Source organism: Gavia stellata, chromosome 22 (genome assembly GCF_030936135.1).
Source record: "Gavia stellata isolate bGavSte3 chromosome 22, bGavSte3.hap2, whole genome shotgun sequence".
NCBI classification, from domain to species: domain Eukaryota; kingdom Metazoa; phylum Chordata; class Aves; order Gaviiformes; family Gaviidae; genus Gavia; species Gavia stellata.
In genome coordinates, this window is record NC_082615.1 from 504,951 (window position 1) to 522,495 (window position 17,545).

Genomic DNA, 17,545 nt, shown 5'->3' on the forward strand with positions numbered 1-17,545 from the left:
TGGTTCAGTAGCATGAACAATAACTATGTCTGGATATAAGAGGGAGGAATACTCCAAAACAGACAAACTTCTCTGGCATGTTGCCTGGGAATCTCTGAGACTTTCCTAAGTCTCAAAGAAAGTGCAAGGGCTCAGGTGAATACCAGAGTGAAAACTGACATCCTTGAAGTACTGCTGCTGAGATTGCAAATCTGGGAGTTATTGTCAATTGTGGAAACAGCAGCTTGATGCTTTTTGGGTCACTCAAAATAGCAAATACCATGTTAGAAATTATTAAGACAGAAACTGAAAACAAAAATGAAATCTTTTTATGGTATTGAATGCAAAAGGATGCCCATAGTTCAAGGGGAGATTAGACAATTCCTTGCAAAGAAATCCAGTAAGAGTTACTGAATTCTTAGAAAATACCCCTGGCTGAGGAAGCCCCTGAGATAAATATATTCTGCAGAGTATTACAAATAAAAGCAGCTGGTTGGCAGAGCATCCTATACATTTATGCAATCCTTGCTCCCCTTAAAGCTTTCACTTGTCAACAAAATTTGAGAAAGTTTGCTTGGCTTGCCCAGTGCTGCAACTCCTACACTCTAAATTTTGCATGATTCATCCCATATTGAAGGGACAGAGCTGAAATGGGAAAGGTATCTGGGATGGTCCAAAATATGGAGTACCTTCTCAGTACAAGCTAGAATTGTTTGTCTTAGATGATAGAGCCACGAAAGAAAATTAAAGAGAAGGAGAGCAGAGAATGATTCTATGCCATTCCTTAAAAAACCAATGTGATCCAGTGAAATTATCAGACAACATGTTCAAAACAGACAAACCTTAGCACTTGTTCAGCTGGCTATCTCTGTCTCAGGGTTCTTTAAAGGTTGAAAATGGTAAGTGCATTCCTGGAGAAAAGGTTCCCTGTTAAATACTAAATATCATGGTCCAGCTGCATGGTACAATTGCTAAATAGTCATTGCCAGAATTTGGGAGACTGTAACAAGGAAACTATTAGTTTGTGCTTGCTCTGTTCCCCCTGGTCTTTCTAAGGGTCTTTCCCAAGGACAGGTTTTTGCCTGAAACAGTATACTGCATTGCTGGACTTTTGGTCTGACACAGTATGATTGTCAGTATTTTCTTATATTACCTTCTTTCATTCATCTTTTTAAATTCAGTTCTCATAAGGTACCCTCTGCACATAGCTTGTGTATGAGTGATGAGGCTCACAAGCTTCTCATCTCTCATCTCTTCTAGGAGTCCCAGGAGACCTGCCTTGAAGAACACCTAGAACATAAAAGAGGATCAAATAGTTTGAGGCTTAGGCCATTGGCAGCTGATGCATGGTACTACAAGGCAGTTTTGGAAAAATGCCTGCAGAGTAAAGGTTTAAGAGCTGGAGAAATTTTGTGTCAGTATTCAGATCCTCAGTGTTCCTGTGATTCATGACAAGTCACTGTATGTATGATCTAATCACATTATTGCAGTGTTATTTGATGCCTGCTCCAGCATAGGTTGTGGAAAATCTAGCTCATCAGTAGTTATTAAAGAGTAAACTTTCAACTTAGTACTATATCCTACTCCGTCTCTTTGCTGTACTCTACCCTTCTATGTCAGGCTCAAGATTTGCTCTGTAAGCTGACACAGAGGTGCCTCGAGAAGCATACATGATGACGTCTGTTCAGTAGTGTAGGTGACTGGGTTTTTGTCAGAGATAGTACTGCCTTGGTTGTGCTGATCAGAGAATCAGTGTCCCATCTAACACTGTTTGGATATGGAAGATAGACTTGTGTGTATGCCTAAATCCCCTGAAAAGTCTGACTGTCCAAACTTGTCTAAGCCTGTCTAACATGCGCTGATATAAATGAGTCCAACGGGCAGGAGAAGGGGGCAGCACTAGTTCTAGTTGCAGCCACGCTGGGTCATTCTGGTAGTGTGGTGTTCCCAGGGCTGACAGTGCTAGCCCTCACACATGCCCCCAGAACCAGACAAGTTTTCTGTACTTCTTCTTGATAGTGGTGTACTGATTTCATGTGCAAGAAATACTTTGAATGAACAAAATTTTTTGCCATTAATTATACCCACTCTTCCACAAGGACTTTACCTTGGTGTGGCCAAATCTGTATTGGTTGTGGTCAACATCAATGGAGGAAAGAAGCTTTTCTGAAGCCTTTTTGCTGTCAATGAATTGACCTTCTGGAATGGCTGAGACATTAAGAATCTTGTACCTGTGGTAAGACAAGTTGCAAGGACTGGTTGCAAACAGGGTGAGGAAAATAGGATCCATCATATATCATAAAATATACGGAAGCTGAACTATCTGAAAGCAGCTGAATATGCCATCTGAAATCTAGACAGTCTTGGCTGAACAGAATGTGATGACAAGGGGACGTGTCTACTCTTCAGAGGAATCTGTTGGCTCTGTAACAACACAGTATGTGGTTACATACAAAATTAATGTGCATACTTAAGAGTGTCTGCAGGTCCAGGAATTAGGAAGAACATAGCGAGAACATGTCAACCTCTTCTTATCTTGTTTCATTGATCAGAGGAACGCTACTCAAATTAAACTTGAAGACGAATTAAAACTACTAACAAAAATCAGCTATATTCCAAAGGGAATACAGGTCTTGCACAGCTCACAGTCTCTACAAGTTGTACCACTGAATCCTTGAGTTTGGACTAAAAATGGCATTGTATTATTCTGTAAATGCTAACAGCAGTCTTAGCATTTTGCAAGGTAACTTAATGAGTAAGGTAATCCTGTGTCATGTACAGGACCACCTACTCCTTCCGAAGGGATACTCCTTCAGATACATCAGTGGGGACGTGTGACTGTACACTGGAGCACTTCTTATTCTCAAGTCTACCTTGAAAGAGAATATGTAAGACAGTGATAATGATGCAGTGAATTTATTCTCTATTTTAGGCTTCCACTGTAGTTCCTCCTGAACTTCAGCACATTTCCTTTGAACTATAAAGCATTTTGTGGTTCTGTACCGTGGCCATTATGGATAGACTGCTTCACCTGTCACATCAAATTATGATTTGACGATTGAGACCAGCTAATGTCTTACTGAACATCAGGTTGCAGGGCATTTTTGGAGTGGTCTTGGGTCCTTTTCACTCCAGCTCAGCATGGAAGATGCTACGGTTACATTTAATTATAACAGTAGCCAGTTCTGATTCAGCACTTTATAGCAACTGAGCTCACACGAACCAGTTTAATTGTCTGCATTTGAAAGATGAGGAAAACAAGGCACAGGATGCAGGCCAGTGACAGAACACTGGCAAAGCTCATGTGTATTGTTTTTGTATCAATACTCTGGGAGACTTACAAAGAGCAGTGTATAATGCCACTTAATTCATTACACTACAAGCATTTTACATCTCTTTGAATCATTGGGCATTGACAGTTTAGAAATGATACTGGTTCTGATGAATCAAGAAACCTCTGATTTGATCAAAAAGGGAAAGACTGGAGTGACCTAAGACAGTATTAATGACTTGATTCCCTCAAATGCCACTAATCTAGGCTGTTTCAGAGGGTGTCTCTCCATGATGTCACCAGACTTGTCACCTGAGTTGTGGGTTACTGAGGCCTTATCTTAACAGAAAGTAATAACTGAAGACCTACCGCTGCTTAAAGTCCGCATAAAGGATTCTGCTTGGAAACCCCTTCCTGCAAATTCGGATGCCTTCTAGAACCCCATTGCACCGCAGCTGATGCATCACCAAGTAATGGTCCATTTCACCTTAAACAAAATACATCCATCATGACTCTCCTTTTCTTCCAAAGAATCTCCATATGTATTAGTATTCCAGAATGAATTAGTATTCCTTTTTTGATAAAATTCAAACAGTTCTTGAATAAAGATTCAGGAAGTGAAGATGGAACATGCCTTCAATTCATACAAGTTGCAGAGAGCTGCTTCAGTGAGCTGAGCTTTACTAAGAAGGCTAGGGCTGGCAGTGCTTGTGAATTGCCAGTGGCCAAAAGGCATAAGGCCATATTACTCAAAAATGGCAGGAGAGTGCTTCAGGAGACCAGCTGAAAAATCTTCAGTGGCATCAGCATCTTCATTGGATATAGGTAGAGGTGGCACAATGTGGAGTGTAGTATCACGTAGGCAATCAGCTTTTCACGTTATGTAAGATTTTACCTTGGATCTGCCATGCAAGTATTGACTATACTCAAACTTGATTAGATTTGATAGCTAGATAGATTCCAACACAGAAGTGGATAAGCAGCTGGCTTAAAGCTCTCAGTCTGCCTGTAGAGGATAGTTGATTAAAATTGGAAGAATTATCTTTCTCCTCCTAAAATATCTATTGCATATAATAATTAACTGTATTTCTAAGTCTTATTCCCAATTATTACAAGCAAAGTACAACTGGCAGAATAAAACCCTCTTGGAATCACTTTGTCCATCAGCAGCTAGAGATATTAAATAGGACAGAATGGTCCATACCCTTCACTTCATCTTTTCAGTGTAATCAATAAAGGTGTACCCAAAGGAATTGTTAGAAAAGTCGAGCATAAGCAGCCTAAAACCAGTTTCTCTTCCTTCACTGCACCATCCTTACTTTTGCTCACACAGTGCTACTTTTCATTTTCTTAAAAGGCAAAAGTCAAGATTCCCTCTGAGTCATTTCTGTCAAAACAACCAACTGAACATTAAAATGACAGCCATATCTGGCAAAATCATTCATACAAATATGCTTTTCTATTTTAGTAGGTTTCCTTAATTCCTCTCTCACACCTTCTTGACTGTCAAGACCCCAGTGGGATTCCTCTTTCTTCACTTTAGGATATAAAGTGTGGACATTTCCATTTGGGCTTCAATTATAGTCAGTGGAGTGAAAGAGTTTCTTGCAGAAAGATTCATCTTGAGATGAATCACATCCTAAGATAGATGTATAAAAGGGGGCAGATGAGTCGTACCTTAAAATGCCAGCTTCTCTCCACTGAATATAAAAGTTTAGATGAATAGTTGAAATGTGAATGTTGTACATATGTGTGTTGCTTAAATCCTGCTTGTGGTCTTCAGGGTTTCACAGAGAGACATAAACAAGAAAGGTAAGAAACATTCTGAAATTGGTCTTTTGTTTCCTGAGCAGATTAAACAGATGCTGAGCTCCTGTTCCCTAGTACTCCTGTTGCATCCACTACATTCTACCAGTACCTACCTTATCATCCTACCTGTATCAGACCTCATAATGATTAGACTCCTGAAACCCACACAGGCAAGTCTCCCCCCAAGTACTTTAATTTAATGGTCACATGAAAATATTCCCGAACTTGACTGTTCTTGGAGACTAAACTCTTTGTGAGAGTTTAATAATTAATGAAATAAAGGAAGAAAAAGTACTTTATATCAAAATGTTTTCCAAGTGCTAGCAGCACCCAGCAGCTTGTACACGGAATTCTACAAACGATGTATGATTTCTTTGACAGTCCTCCAGCTCAGTGAATCAGATCCTAACACTGAATATTTAGACATTGTTAAGTGATCTTGGTCTGAACCCAACAGTTCTGAATGACGCAGTGGTCCTTAAAACTAGGTATTTGTTAGGGATTTGCTAATGCTGTTACCCACAACAATTTCATCAGCTGTAATCTATTGCCCCTTTATCATCTTCAGCTCTGTACACACATTAGGCAAAGATGGGTAAATGTTGTGGACCATGTTCAAAATTTTACAGTCATGGTAAACAATACAAGAAGGTTTACTTGGGCACTGTCCCACAGGCCAACCCCCACACAAGAACTTCACATGCAAAGGGAGCTGTTCTGGAAGAATTTGGTGTGGAAGATAAGCAGGCCAATTCCCATCAGTCCTGTGTCTTCAGAGTATATTGATGGACTTACCAGGTGTCTTGGTCTCATTAGGAATCAGGCAACGCACGAAGTGCGGATGAGTACTTCTCAGGTTAGTCATCAATTTGTTTAGATTTTCCTGTGATAGAACAAAACATGGGTTTAAGCTTTGAGATATAAAGCTTTTGTATTCTTATTCAAATGTCAAGGAGTTATAGAATCACAGAATGGTTTGTATTGGAAGGGGCCTTTGAAGATCATCAAGTCCAACACCCCTGCCATGGGTAGGGACATCTTTCACTAGATCAGGTTGCTCCAAACCCCCTCCAACCTGACTTTGAACACTTGAAATGATGGGGTATCCACAGCTTCTCTGGGAAACTTGTTCCAGTGTCTCACCACCCTCATTGTAAAATATTTCTTTCGTATGTCCAATCTAAACCTACCCTCTTTCAGTTTAAAACCGTTGCCTCTTGTCCTGTCACTACAGGCCCTGCTAAAAAGTCTTTCCCCATCTTTCTGATAAGCCCCCTTTAAGTACTGACAGGCCGCAATAAGGTCTCCCTGGAGCCTTCTCTTCTCCAGGCTGAACAACGCCAACTCTCTCAGCCTTTCTTCATAGGAGAGGTGTTCCAGACCTCAGATCATTTTTGTGGAAGCATGGCTCATTTAAAGGGAATTCACATACCCTGAACACAGCAGACACCGTCTGGAAAGAGCCCCCCTTCTTCTTAGCACCTTTCTTGCCACCACCACTATCACCTTGGAAGAAGTAGATAGGAGGTGAATGGTTAGAGTAAGCAGTATGTTTTGTAGGCCTCACATTCCTTTCTTTGGTCATGGGCCAATAAAATAATTAATTTTTTTTTCAAATACTGACCCACTGCTGCATGAGAGTTTTAATGAACTGCTGCTAGCTGGTTGTTGATCAGTGTATGGTATATTTGGTCTCAGATGCATGATTTAGGTTGCATCATAATGTATATGGCTTTGGTGGTATGGAACATTATGGCCTGACATAAGTTTCATAACAGTGTACCCTGTGGTACTAGTCACATTGCTTTTACTTATAGACATAGCACCCCCCCCCCCCCTTCTTTTTTTTTTATAGTTTTTTAATTAGGTGAAAGGCCACAAGAATGTGACTCAGCAGTGGACATTTGTTTATCAGTGCAGTGAAGTCTTCTTTAGAAAAATCTCCTAATCCAATGTTCCAGGTGAAGAATAGGGATCTATTCTGAGTTATGGCAGCTCCAAGGCAGGAAGCAAATTATAGTCTCAGGAATACAAGTCCAAGCAGCAGAGTGCCTTTTCATATTTGCTGCACTGTTGAAGCCAATTAAATCAAGACTTAAATGGAGTCTTTGTGCTCCAAACTTCACACCTTAGCCAAAACTTTATCCCCACAACCTTTTCTTCTCCCCTTTCTTATATTGACGATACCTGCAAGGACCATTGCTGACTCATCCCCAGTATTTCCTAGGAGCTTGCTCAGACAGACTGTTATGTCAGCCAAACTGAACTGCAGGAAGTCCCCATGCAGTACTCTCTTAAGCCTCAAACCCTGCTGTCCATATGCCTGATGGCTGAGTTGGCTACTACTGTATACTGCCTCTTTTTGCCCAGCATCCAGGCTACCATAATATTGGGGTTTTTTATAGAAATCTGTGTGGCCATTTTTGGTAAGGTAGGCCTATTGACTGTCCAACTTGATGGTCTTCAGCCACAAGAAAGGGCAAGAGATTGGACTGCTCTCTGATGCCCTTAGAGGACTTCTGAATTATATTCTCTATCTCTCTCATGTTCCCTTGCAACTCCAGGATTGCTTAGCTGGATATGAAATAGTTCCATGGTCTCCTTTTAGTTCTTCCAGTTCACCTCAAGAAACAAAGCCTCTGTCCCCAAAGACTATAAAGTGCTCGCACTTTGCATGTATATCTGGCACTTGTCTAGAGGATGAGTAAGCATGCACATATTTCACAACGCTGTAAGACAGGAAACATACACCTGTCACTTTGTTTTGGACTTGCTGAGTTTTACTTCTGTTCACCACATGAATGTGGTGTTTTCAGCAGTTCTGCATGTTGGTATCTTAGTTTTGGCATATCTGGATGCACACAAGAACAAGGCACAAGAACAAGAACAAGAACAATGATAGAGAGTCTAGAGTATACCACAGAGAGGAGAAGCAGAAGTAGACTTCAGTTGATTCTTGCCTTATCGATCATCACTGAAAAAGCACTTACTTGTTTCTGCACCAGCATAGTTAGAGAAAAGGAAGGACAGCAGCTTCAAGGATGATTTCTGGTACAGCCCCACAACAGTTTCATTCAAGGGATCCTTGTTCTTGTCAAGCCAGCCAGAGATGTTGTAGTCCACAGTGCCAGCATAGTGCACCAGGGAGAAGTGGGCCTCAGCCTTGCCTTTGACAGGCTTGGGCTTCTGGAAGTTATTGGACTTGCCCAGATGCTGGTCGTAGAGCTTGTTCTTGAAAGAGGTGTCAGTTGCCTTGGGGAACATGCACTCCTCTTCCAGGATGGAGAAGATGCCCATGGGCTGGGAGAAGTATGAATACATGAAGAAAGTAAGTGGTGGGGAGAGAAAAAGTAAATAAAATGTCACCTTGCATATGATTTGTGGCTTGTTTCAGTGACTGTAATTTGTACTGCACAAGTTCTTAATACATCACTAGTTACTATAATAATCAGACAAGCTATAATTAGTCTGTGTTGCTCAAGCTACTACCCACGAACATGGCAACTTGACAATACTGTTTACATGCATCTTTGAATAAGAGGCTATACATACGTATATATATACATATTATAATCAATTGTTTCAATCATCCTTACCTACATTGTTAGGAAGTAGGTTTCAGCATCCTTTTTGCAGGACTGATGATGTTGTATGTCTGTTACAAGCCATCAGTTTGCAATTGTCAACGTGAGCTTAATTTGATGGCTCCTCAGAAATGTACACAGATAACTAGTATCTGACAACTCCTGTTCTGTCTTTAGTGAATGTGCATGATAGATCAGATTTTCCTCACCTTATATGGAGTGTAAATGGCAATAATCTGGCACTTTAGAATACCCATAGACTTCTAATTTGTCTCAGAATTGTATTTAAAATTGGAAGTATTTCAATACAGAGATGTAGGCACATTCTTAGCGACATCAGAGCTCTCATCTGAGCTGCATTAGGTATTTTCTGATAGTGCACATAAGCACATGTCCTCTGATTTTGGTGGAGACACTGATGTGACCTGCAGTTCATTGGCCTAAAGAGAATTCTAGGATTTCCTTCTTTGTATGAACCTTTTTTTTTAAAAAAAATTTAATAAGATGCCGTTAGACACTTACATCTGATTTCAGCTAGATAGCTGCCAGAGCTAGAATCAGGAATCCTCCAGAGCAGCAGCAACCACAGGAGGTGGATGTTGGGCAGGAATGCCATGTTTTGAATACAGATTTTGCCCTCTAGGTGTGGCTGCTGTGTGAGAGCTCTGGGGTTAGCATTCATCTTCCCTACCTGTAGGTGTCTACAAAACAGAATCTAGATCTGAGTTAGCTGTACAGATTGCTCTTCTATAATGGTAGCATTATAAAAACATTTCACAGAATCACTAACAGAACATACTTTATAAGGAGATTATTTGCATCTAGAAGTGTCTACTTCTTTCCTGTCATTACAAAAGAGACTACAGTGTTAGATCAGCGTAGGTGTTCTGATTCCTCTGGCTCTAATACTCTGTATTGCATAGATACGGGACACAAAATGTGTGGACACTGAACAGTAAGTGTGGATTTTGGGTGTGAAATATAGCAATAGGCAACAGGCAGTAGCTGTGAATGGTAGCACTGCCTGTAGATGCTGCTATGTGGTGGGAAGTGTGGGAGGTTAGCAAGAAATGTGAGGCTCGTGTGCAAAGGCATGGGTATGAATATGAAGCAGTGAACATGCATGTGGGATGGCTGAATCAGTCACTGGGCACTGACCATGAATGATAGTGCTGGGAGCAGATACCTGTATGCTCCTGAGAAGGAAGATGTTTCGGTATGTGCATACTGGATTTGCACATGATGTGTAAGTGCTGTGCACAACCACTGGATGCTGGCTTGTAAGGCAGCAGTGAGGGGTTAATTCCCATTAAGTTCCCCAGTGCAGTAGCAGTGGGCAGTGACAGAGGGACCAGAAAGAGTTGTGTTGCTAGAACCAAGGACTTAATTCTATCCATTGTTGCAACGAGTAAGACTTGAGGTTCACCTTACTGCTAAAGGCAGTCTTGTAAAAGGCACCAAATTAACGTTGTGTACACCCTCTCCCTTACACTGCAGCCATGTTGTTCAGGAAATCATTGTCTGTGCAGAGGCAGCCTCTCATTCCAAAAGCTTTGGTTTTATAAACTGCCTCTTCTTATGTGAGTGGGTCATTCAACAGCAATGTGACAATTTATTAAGAATGACTGGACTAAAATAAATGACCATGAAAGAAATGTGGTCTCCTAAAATGAAAAGATTTCCTCTACCTTCTCAATGAGCTCAATGCAGGCAGCCAGGTCCATCCCAAAGTCAATGAACTCCCATTCAATTCCTTCCTTCTTATACTCCTCCTGCTCCAGCACGAACATGTGGTGGTTGAAGAACTGTTGCAGTTTCTCATTGGTGAAGTTGATGCACAGCTGCTCCAGGCTGTTGAACTGCAAATTCAAAATACAAAAAAATGCCAGTTAGTTTGGAAAAGTCATCAATGGGCAAGCATACCTACTGTAACTCACATCAAAAATTTCAAAGCCAGCAATGTCCAGGACACCAATGAAATGCTGTCTGGGCTGCTTTGTATCCAGCTGTTGGTTGATTCGAATAACCATCCATAGGAACATCTTCTCATAGACTGATTTAGCCAAGGCACCCACTGAATTGTATACCTGTAAGAAACACAGCCATGGCAGCAATGAAAGTTGAGTTAGCTTTAATGTTGAAAGAGCTATCTGAACAAAATGAAAACTGATCAGCTGTCTAGGTACCTGTTGGACATTTTGTCCTTTAGTTACATATTCATTCCCGACTTTCACCCTGGGATAGCATAAAGCCTTGAGCAAATCAGCAGAATTCAGACCCATCAGGTAGCCAGCTTTGTCAGCCACTAGGATTAGAGACAGCAAAGGAGTTCAAAAGAGACAAAGAAAGGTGTCCTGGTGCTCTAGGATGTTTGTTACAAGGAGCCTACTTTCGGCGCTACTCAAATGCACCTATCGTCAAGGGAAGCTCCTCTCCAGTCCCATGGAGAATGTTTTCCCCCCAACACAGGCAGTGTCTCAGCTGCAGCACACTCCTGTTCCACGCCTGGAGGGCAGCAGCAATGCTTCATCTTTATGTTTCTCTGTTTCCTTGCGGAGAGCAGATTAAATCATTGACTTTGTGGAACTTGAAACAAACTTTAAAAATTTAGTTTCTGGAAGGGGAAATCATTCTCATGCTGTTGGGCATTTTAAGGGACAGGCTTGCTAGCTCGTCTCCTGGTGCAGTTCACAACCAAACTCCCCAGTCAAGACTACCTTCTGTGCTGTCTGGCTCTGCCTGCTCCTCCCGCTGCTTCTGCTTGAACTTCATGTTCCCGTAATGCATGACAGCCCCCGTCAGCTTGTACATCCCCACCTTCTCATCGGGGCTGAAGCCCAGGATGTCCACAGCGCTCTGCAGGGGCGACAGGCAAGTCGGGGAAGACCGGAGAAGCACAAGGGCCGAAGCACAAGGTGCTGTTAACAGGCCCGTGTGCTGCCACGGGAAGGTGGGGTTTCTGCCCCTGCCTCCCCGCCTCCCTGCCCGCACCGACCGTGTGCAGCACCGGCCCGGCCCCGCGGCCGCTGCGTGGCGGCAGAGCCCTGCGCTTGGCTGCCCCGGGCCGGCCGGGCCTCCCCGGCTGCTGCTCCGCCGTACTCACATCCGTCGCCAGCAGCTCCTCGCTGTCGTCAATACTGGCGACAGTGACTTCTCCTTGGCTCACGTAGGGGAAGTCGTAGGGGTTGGTGGAGATCAGGAGGAGGTCTGCGGGTATACAGGGTACCTTTGGTGGCACCGGGGCAGGTCACAGTGGAAAGAGAAAGCCAAGCCCAGCACCGCTGACACTCACCAATGAGCTCCGGCTTCTTGTTGGACATTATCTGGTAAAAAATATGATAGCTCCTTTCACTGGCCAGCTGGAAAGTCACCCTGGATTTCTCCAGAAGATCTAAGCAAAAGAGAGATGCTGTTAGATCCTGGTAAACTTGAGATCATAAACACACAAATTCTGCATACACTGGCTTGCTCCAACTCACAGGTTTCGATATCCGCAGAGGCCAGTTTGCCAGTTGCTCCAAAGTGAATCCGGATGAATTTTCCCTATCAAGCAGTACAGATCAACCCATTGGTTATAGCGATCAATGAATGAGACACTTATTAGATGTCTGTATTCCGACAAATCTGAAATGAACTCACAAAGCGTGAGGAGTTGTCGTTCCTCACAGTCTTGGCATTGCCAAAGGCCTCCAGCAGCGGGTTGGCCTGGATGATCTGATCCTCCAGAGTTCCCTAGTTACAGGATAAAAAGCTTCTTATCAAACTTCACTACTGGTTAATAACAAATATTGCAAAGGAGATACTACAAACAGATAATTTTTGCACTTCATACGTGATTTTAACCTAAAATCTAGCAGAGTTTTTAAGCACTCATCAGCCATCACTCATGAATATTGCCATTGGTTTCAAAGGGAAGAGTGCTAAAAGACGGATCTGTACTGCATTTCCTTCTTGTACCTGCTATCATATCTTAGGTATCATATACAAAGTCACTACAGAGAATCTCAATCTGTATGAGAGGTGCTTCCACATTCCCATTCACGAAGGCTGTGACAGCTAAAGAAAATGTGAAAATTCAGGGATTTTTTCTGGAGGTTACTTGAGCCCAGGACACACAGAGAGAGGTACAGCCTTTAGTAGGAAGCCCTAGCAAGGGAGAAAGTAAAGTTTTGCAATTGCATTCAAACAACCAGCAGCCTTTCAGAATGCAGAAATACATCTCCAGCCGTGCTTCAAAAAGGGGAGTGAGACATTGACAAAGCCTGAGACTCAAATACCAAACTTAAAAAAGCAGAGAACAGATACTCTTTGAGTTTTTTGCTGCATGACTGCAGAAGGAATGATGAACATGTAAAGTTTCAATATTGTATTGTATCACTCTTGTTAACTGCAAAAATATGGGAGGAAAGAAGCTTCTGTTATATTATGTCTCTCCTTTTCTGTGCAATACGGTCCAGGAAGCGGAGTCACTGATTGCTTTTGTGGAATGATAGCGCAAAGCTTTTCTCAAGGCTTCTAGCAAAGTTATGATTGATCCCTATGTAGTCAGGGCATGAAATTGTTGCCAGGGATAATTTCCAAGACACAGATGGAAAACAAAGAATGAGAAAAAAAGAATCATTTTTTATCCAGGTGAAAGGTTAGTGGCACAGCTCATGTTGCTGCATCTTTGTATGTGCCGTTCAGTCCAGCCTTTAACATTTTGCAACGGAGCGGGAGCGCCATTCCCAACACTGTCTGCAGATGGCACAATGGCTTTAAACTAGTTTTTATTAGTCCATCATGAAGGTGGACCCTATAAAATTAAGAAAACACAGTAGCATATGAAGCTCTATATAATTTTTTTTAATACAAGATCCTAAATTCCTAGAGTAATGCTCTCTCACATGTATCTTTCAGCTTTCTAAATAAACTTCCTCGAGAGAAGAGAGAAGAGAAGAGAAGAGAGAGGAGAAGAGAAGAGAAGAGAAGAGAAGAGAAGAGAAGAGAAGAGAAGAGAAGAGAAGAGAAGAGAAGAGAAGAGAAGAGAAGAGAAGAGAAGAGAAGAGAAGAGAAGAGATGTGTGTGTCAGTGCAGCTGATTACACCAACATCAAACCTCTTTTCAGTGCACAGCTGTGACCAGGGAACTCACAAGGGAGCATCATGCATGGAGAACAGCATGGAAGAAGACATCGCAATTCTTTATACAAGTTCATTCTGGAGTCCTGTCTACAGGCTGAGTGACAAAGTGCTGGAGGCTGAGTCAGTATTCTGGGGAAGTGCTGTTACATGCTTCCCTTAGTCATACACCCTTGCCTGGCATCTGATTTTAGCCTGCATCTGAGATAGGATGCTGGGCTAGACAGCACTATAACCTGAGTGTTTTATTTAATGTTCTTACAAAAAGGCACATACTACTGTTACAGAGATTGTGAATACTAAAAAAATAGAGTATTCTGTGAATAAACTTGGAAGAGTGCAGAACAGTTTGTTATCCATCAGAGACCCAGGTGATTTTCCTTATATCAGACATGGTCAGTACATCTCTCAGCTGTCTCAAAGTTTTTCTGGGATCAGTCCCAGCATAGTGAGCAGCTGGTGAAAGCTGAGCCCAGGAGATTCTGAAATGGTGCTGATGGAAAGAGTGCTTGTGATGAACTTGCCTTAGCTGTAACAACCCATCAATCACAGACACCTGCCTCTGAGTGCAAAAAGAATATTCAGCCTTGGAATCTCCTTAGGTTCTGCTGTGCCCTTGGGTACTCAAATAGCACACTGACACGTGTCACCTGCTTTGATGCACATACCATCTCACAGACTGTGGTGTCACACACTTGTGCCACAAGGATGTTTGTTGCTTGCTCTGGGCTAAGGAATGAAGCCCACGCCTTGCAAATGCACCAGTGGGCTCAGATTGCAGCAGCTGGGCTGCTCAACAGAAAGGGGCATCAGAGCATGTGCTTTCTTCCCTGGAAGGATCCTTTCTGAGGTTACTTTGTAAATGTTAGGCAAGTGGTCACAGCTGTCCCAAATCTGTCCCTTTTCTTATGCTGCCCCTCACAGCTCTTACAGTGACCACAGGCAGGAGAACAAGCCAGTGGAAACTACTACCTGGTGCAGCTGAAATGACTCTTAACTTCAGCACAACCACTCTGGAGTTCAGAGTTCCTGCACTTCCCCTGTCAATAGGAATGAAACAAGGAATAGGAATGGCACAATCACATGCCAGTGGGAACCGACTGCTCTCTTTACACTTGCAGCCACTCAGGTGCTGTGGATGTGGCTGATCTCATAGAATACTAATGGATAGATACGTAGACAGACAGTCAGCACAGAGAAAACCGCTGTCTTACATTATCTTCCTCTCCCTGGTGAAGACATCCCCTGTGTAAATGAAGACTGGAGAGAAGTTGAGTCTTGAGCCTTTCCTATGTTAAGAAAATGTTTCTTTAAGTAGAGTTCCACTAGTGTTCAGAGAGATGGAGGCCACGTAGCTGGGGTAAACAAGCATAGGTGTGCTCAGACTGTGCATCCTGACTGTCTCCTCAGTTGCGCTACACTTTCTTCCTTTTGATAGTCCTGCCACCCAAAAATATGCATGGATAGTTTCTGCTCTGCAGGCACAGTCTTGGGCAAATACGAGAAAGGGGAGCCAATGACATACCTGCATTTTGCTGGGCTCTTGGTCTTTCTTCTTCTCACCAGTAACTGCAATTGTTGCAAAGTACTGGATGACACGCTTTGTATTCACAGTCTTCCCTGCACCGGATTCTCCACTGTTGAAATGAAAATATTAATTGTTACAGGAAACAGGAAATATTTTTACTTCTCTGTCAGCTTTGTCACACATACCAAAATATACTCACGTGATAAGGATTGACTGATTGTTGCGATCTGAAAACAGAAGTCACAGAAAGAGCTATTCAAATGAGATGTGGAGGGCTTCTGTTCCTCAGACATAACTAACTGACTTCAAGGAAAAGATCTGTTTGTAACTCTGTCTATCCCTTTGTAACTAGATAAGGTAAATTCTGCATTAGTCTGCATGTGGGGTTTTTTGTGCACAGAGGCGTGGAGCAGCCCAAAATCCAACTCCAAGCAGTGGTTCTTTATAAGGCTTCCCACTTATTATTTGTTTTCTTTTATGTATAGTCCTTGGCTTAAATATTGTTTAATCGGAATCAGATTCTCTGCTGTGTTCCTTCCTTAGTGTTTCTTTAAATTCCTTACTAAGGGAGTGGACACAAAGCCATATAGCTAGCTACTGCCTTTCCTTCATTATCTGACAGCACAGAGGTCGTTAAGGTGCCTCAGGCAGTCTAATCTTGAGTTGTGCCATAGGATGATGGGAGCTGTTGCCATCAGGCACTGAGTAGAACAGCACCTAAGATGCTTGAACGGTCAAGTGTTCCTTGACCAAGCAGCCAGCCCTGCATATATTAGGGTTTCCCATTTTTGCCAAATGACTCACCAGTCAGCATGAACTGATAGGCATTATCAGAGATGGAGAAGATGTGTGGAGGGGCCTCCTGGCGCTTCTTGCCTCGGTAGCCAGCCACCACCTCCGGGTTGTACACCGGCAGCCACTTGTAGGGGTTGACAGTGACGCAGAAGAGACCCGAGTAGGTCTGCGAGGAAGGGAGACAGCACGTTGGCTTCCACTTAGCCTGGCAGAGCAGTTCCTCCTAGCTACCCAGAGGGAGACTGCTGCCGGTACTTACATAGATCATCCAGGCTGCATAACGCTCTTTGAGGTTGTACAGCACAGCGGGTTCGTGGAGGTGGGTCATCATGGCCATGTCCTCGATTTTATCAAATTTGGGAGGATTCATGGGAAATACTTCATCGTCCTTTACAGTCACAGTCTGAAAAAAACAGAAGGGAACAACAGGAGAACAAATCTAAGCCAGGGAACTGCCTGAACTGGATGATCATGTATGAGTAACAGTTGGTATCACTTACTGTATCATCATATGTTTTAACCGTGACTTTGCCACCTTCTTTACTCTGTATAGTACCTTTCACATACATTTGTTTTTCATCCACTACAAAACAGGCTGTCTTAGCATCAAATGGGCGATTCTGGGCTTCAATTCTCTCCTTCTCAGGCTTCCGTAAATAGGGAGCAGCTTCTCCAAAGATTGCCATCTCTGCATCTGAACTCATGGCTGGAGATGCTCTGAAGGAATTCAGAAAAGTTTCAGACACCCCGTGCATTTGTAATTTATATTTATCCAGAAAGTGGTCATGCTCAGTGACTAAAAGGAAGAAGAGGACTAATCAATGACACTTAACTTCTGTGTCAATTTTAAGTATCCACTGAAGAAGTCCTAATAAAGAAAGTTTCCTTTGTAGACAGAGGTGTATTGTCTTTGAAGACATCGCCCTTAAATGGGGTGCCTGTGTGCCCAAGCGAGGACAGAGAGAATGTAAAGCTAGAAGTCTTCTAAAGCCTCTCCTCCTATATCTTCACCTGCCATTCACACAGCTGCACAGCCACATTCTTCTCAAAGCCACATACACATAGCCACTTAGATAGGTTTTTTCATTAGACATCTAAAAATTTAGACACAAGTAAGATCCGTAAGTTAAGCAGATTGGCTCTCACACATAATTTCTAAGTGGACCTATTCTTGGCACCCTTCTGTTTTCTGTTTTAATACCAAGCAGGGAAATTTTGAATAGTTTCTGTCTGTACCAAGCACTGGAGCAAATTGTGAATGTCAATCATCACCTATCTAAAACCAAGCCTGTTTATCATATGAACCAAATATAGAACACCTTCTTAGATCTGTGGCAAAATTAGCTAATAAAGGAATATAATGTATATTGAAGTTAATAATTAATAGCATAGTATTATCTAGGTAAACAAGTACTTGCTATATCATTTCAAAGAATTTCAATTACAAAGTACTTTTTAG

The 17,545-nt window shown here is 42.5% G+C and overlaps 1 protein-coding gene across 1 annotated transcript in view; it reads right to left on the bottom strand.

The window, feature by feature from the left end:
* Nucleotides 1–16,790, bottom strand: part of LOC104264614 (myosin-13) — a 36,626-nt gene extending 19,836 nt beyond the window's left edge. Inside the window, exons 1-19 of the mRNA XM_059828376.1 lie at nucleotides 16,587–16,790; nucleotides 16,346–16,489; nucleotides 16,096–16,252; nucleotides 15,491–15,518; nucleotides 15,289–15,400; nucleotides 12,283–12,375; nucleotides 12,123–12,186; nucleotides 11,936–12,034; nucleotides 11,747–11,850; nucleotides 11,361–11,499; nucleotides 10,830–10,948; nucleotides 10,581–10,730; nucleotides 10,332–10,502; nucleotides 8,050–8,359; nucleotides 6,492–6,565; nucleotides 5,855–5,942; nucleotides 3,620–3,737; nucleotides 2,087–2,210; nucleotides 1,133–1,269 (exon numbers count right to left, since the gene is read on the bottom strand). Of these exons, the coding sequence (XP_059684359.1) occupies nucleotides 1,133–1,269; nucleotides 2,087–2,210; nucleotides 3,620–3,737; nucleotides 5,855–5,942; nucleotides 6,492–6,565; nucleotides 8,050–8,359; nucleotides 10,332–10,502; nucleotides 10,581–10,730; nucleotides 10,830–10,948; nucleotides 11,361–11,499; nucleotides 11,747–11,850; nucleotides 11,936–12,034; nucleotides 12,123–12,186; nucleotides 12,283–12,375; nucleotides 15,289–15,400; nucleotides 15,491–15,518; nucleotides 16,096–16,252; nucleotides 16,346–16,489; nucleotides 16,587–16,790 (2,435 nt within the window). The remainder of the gene's footprint in view (nucleotides 1–1,132; nucleotides 1,270–2,086; nucleotides 2,211–3,619; nucleotides 3,738–5,854; nucleotides 5,943–6,491; nucleotides 6,566–8,049; nucleotides 8,360–10,331; nucleotides 10,503–10,580; nucleotides 10,731–10,829; nucleotides 10,949–11,360; nucleotides 11,500–11,746; nucleotides 11,851–11,935; nucleotides 12,035–12,122; nucleotides 12,187–12,282; nucleotides 12,376–15,288; nucleotides 15,401–15,490; nucleotides 15,519–16,095; nucleotides 16,253–16,345; nucleotides 16,490–16,586) is intronic.
* Nucleotides 16,791–17,545: the final 755 nt, after the last annotated feature.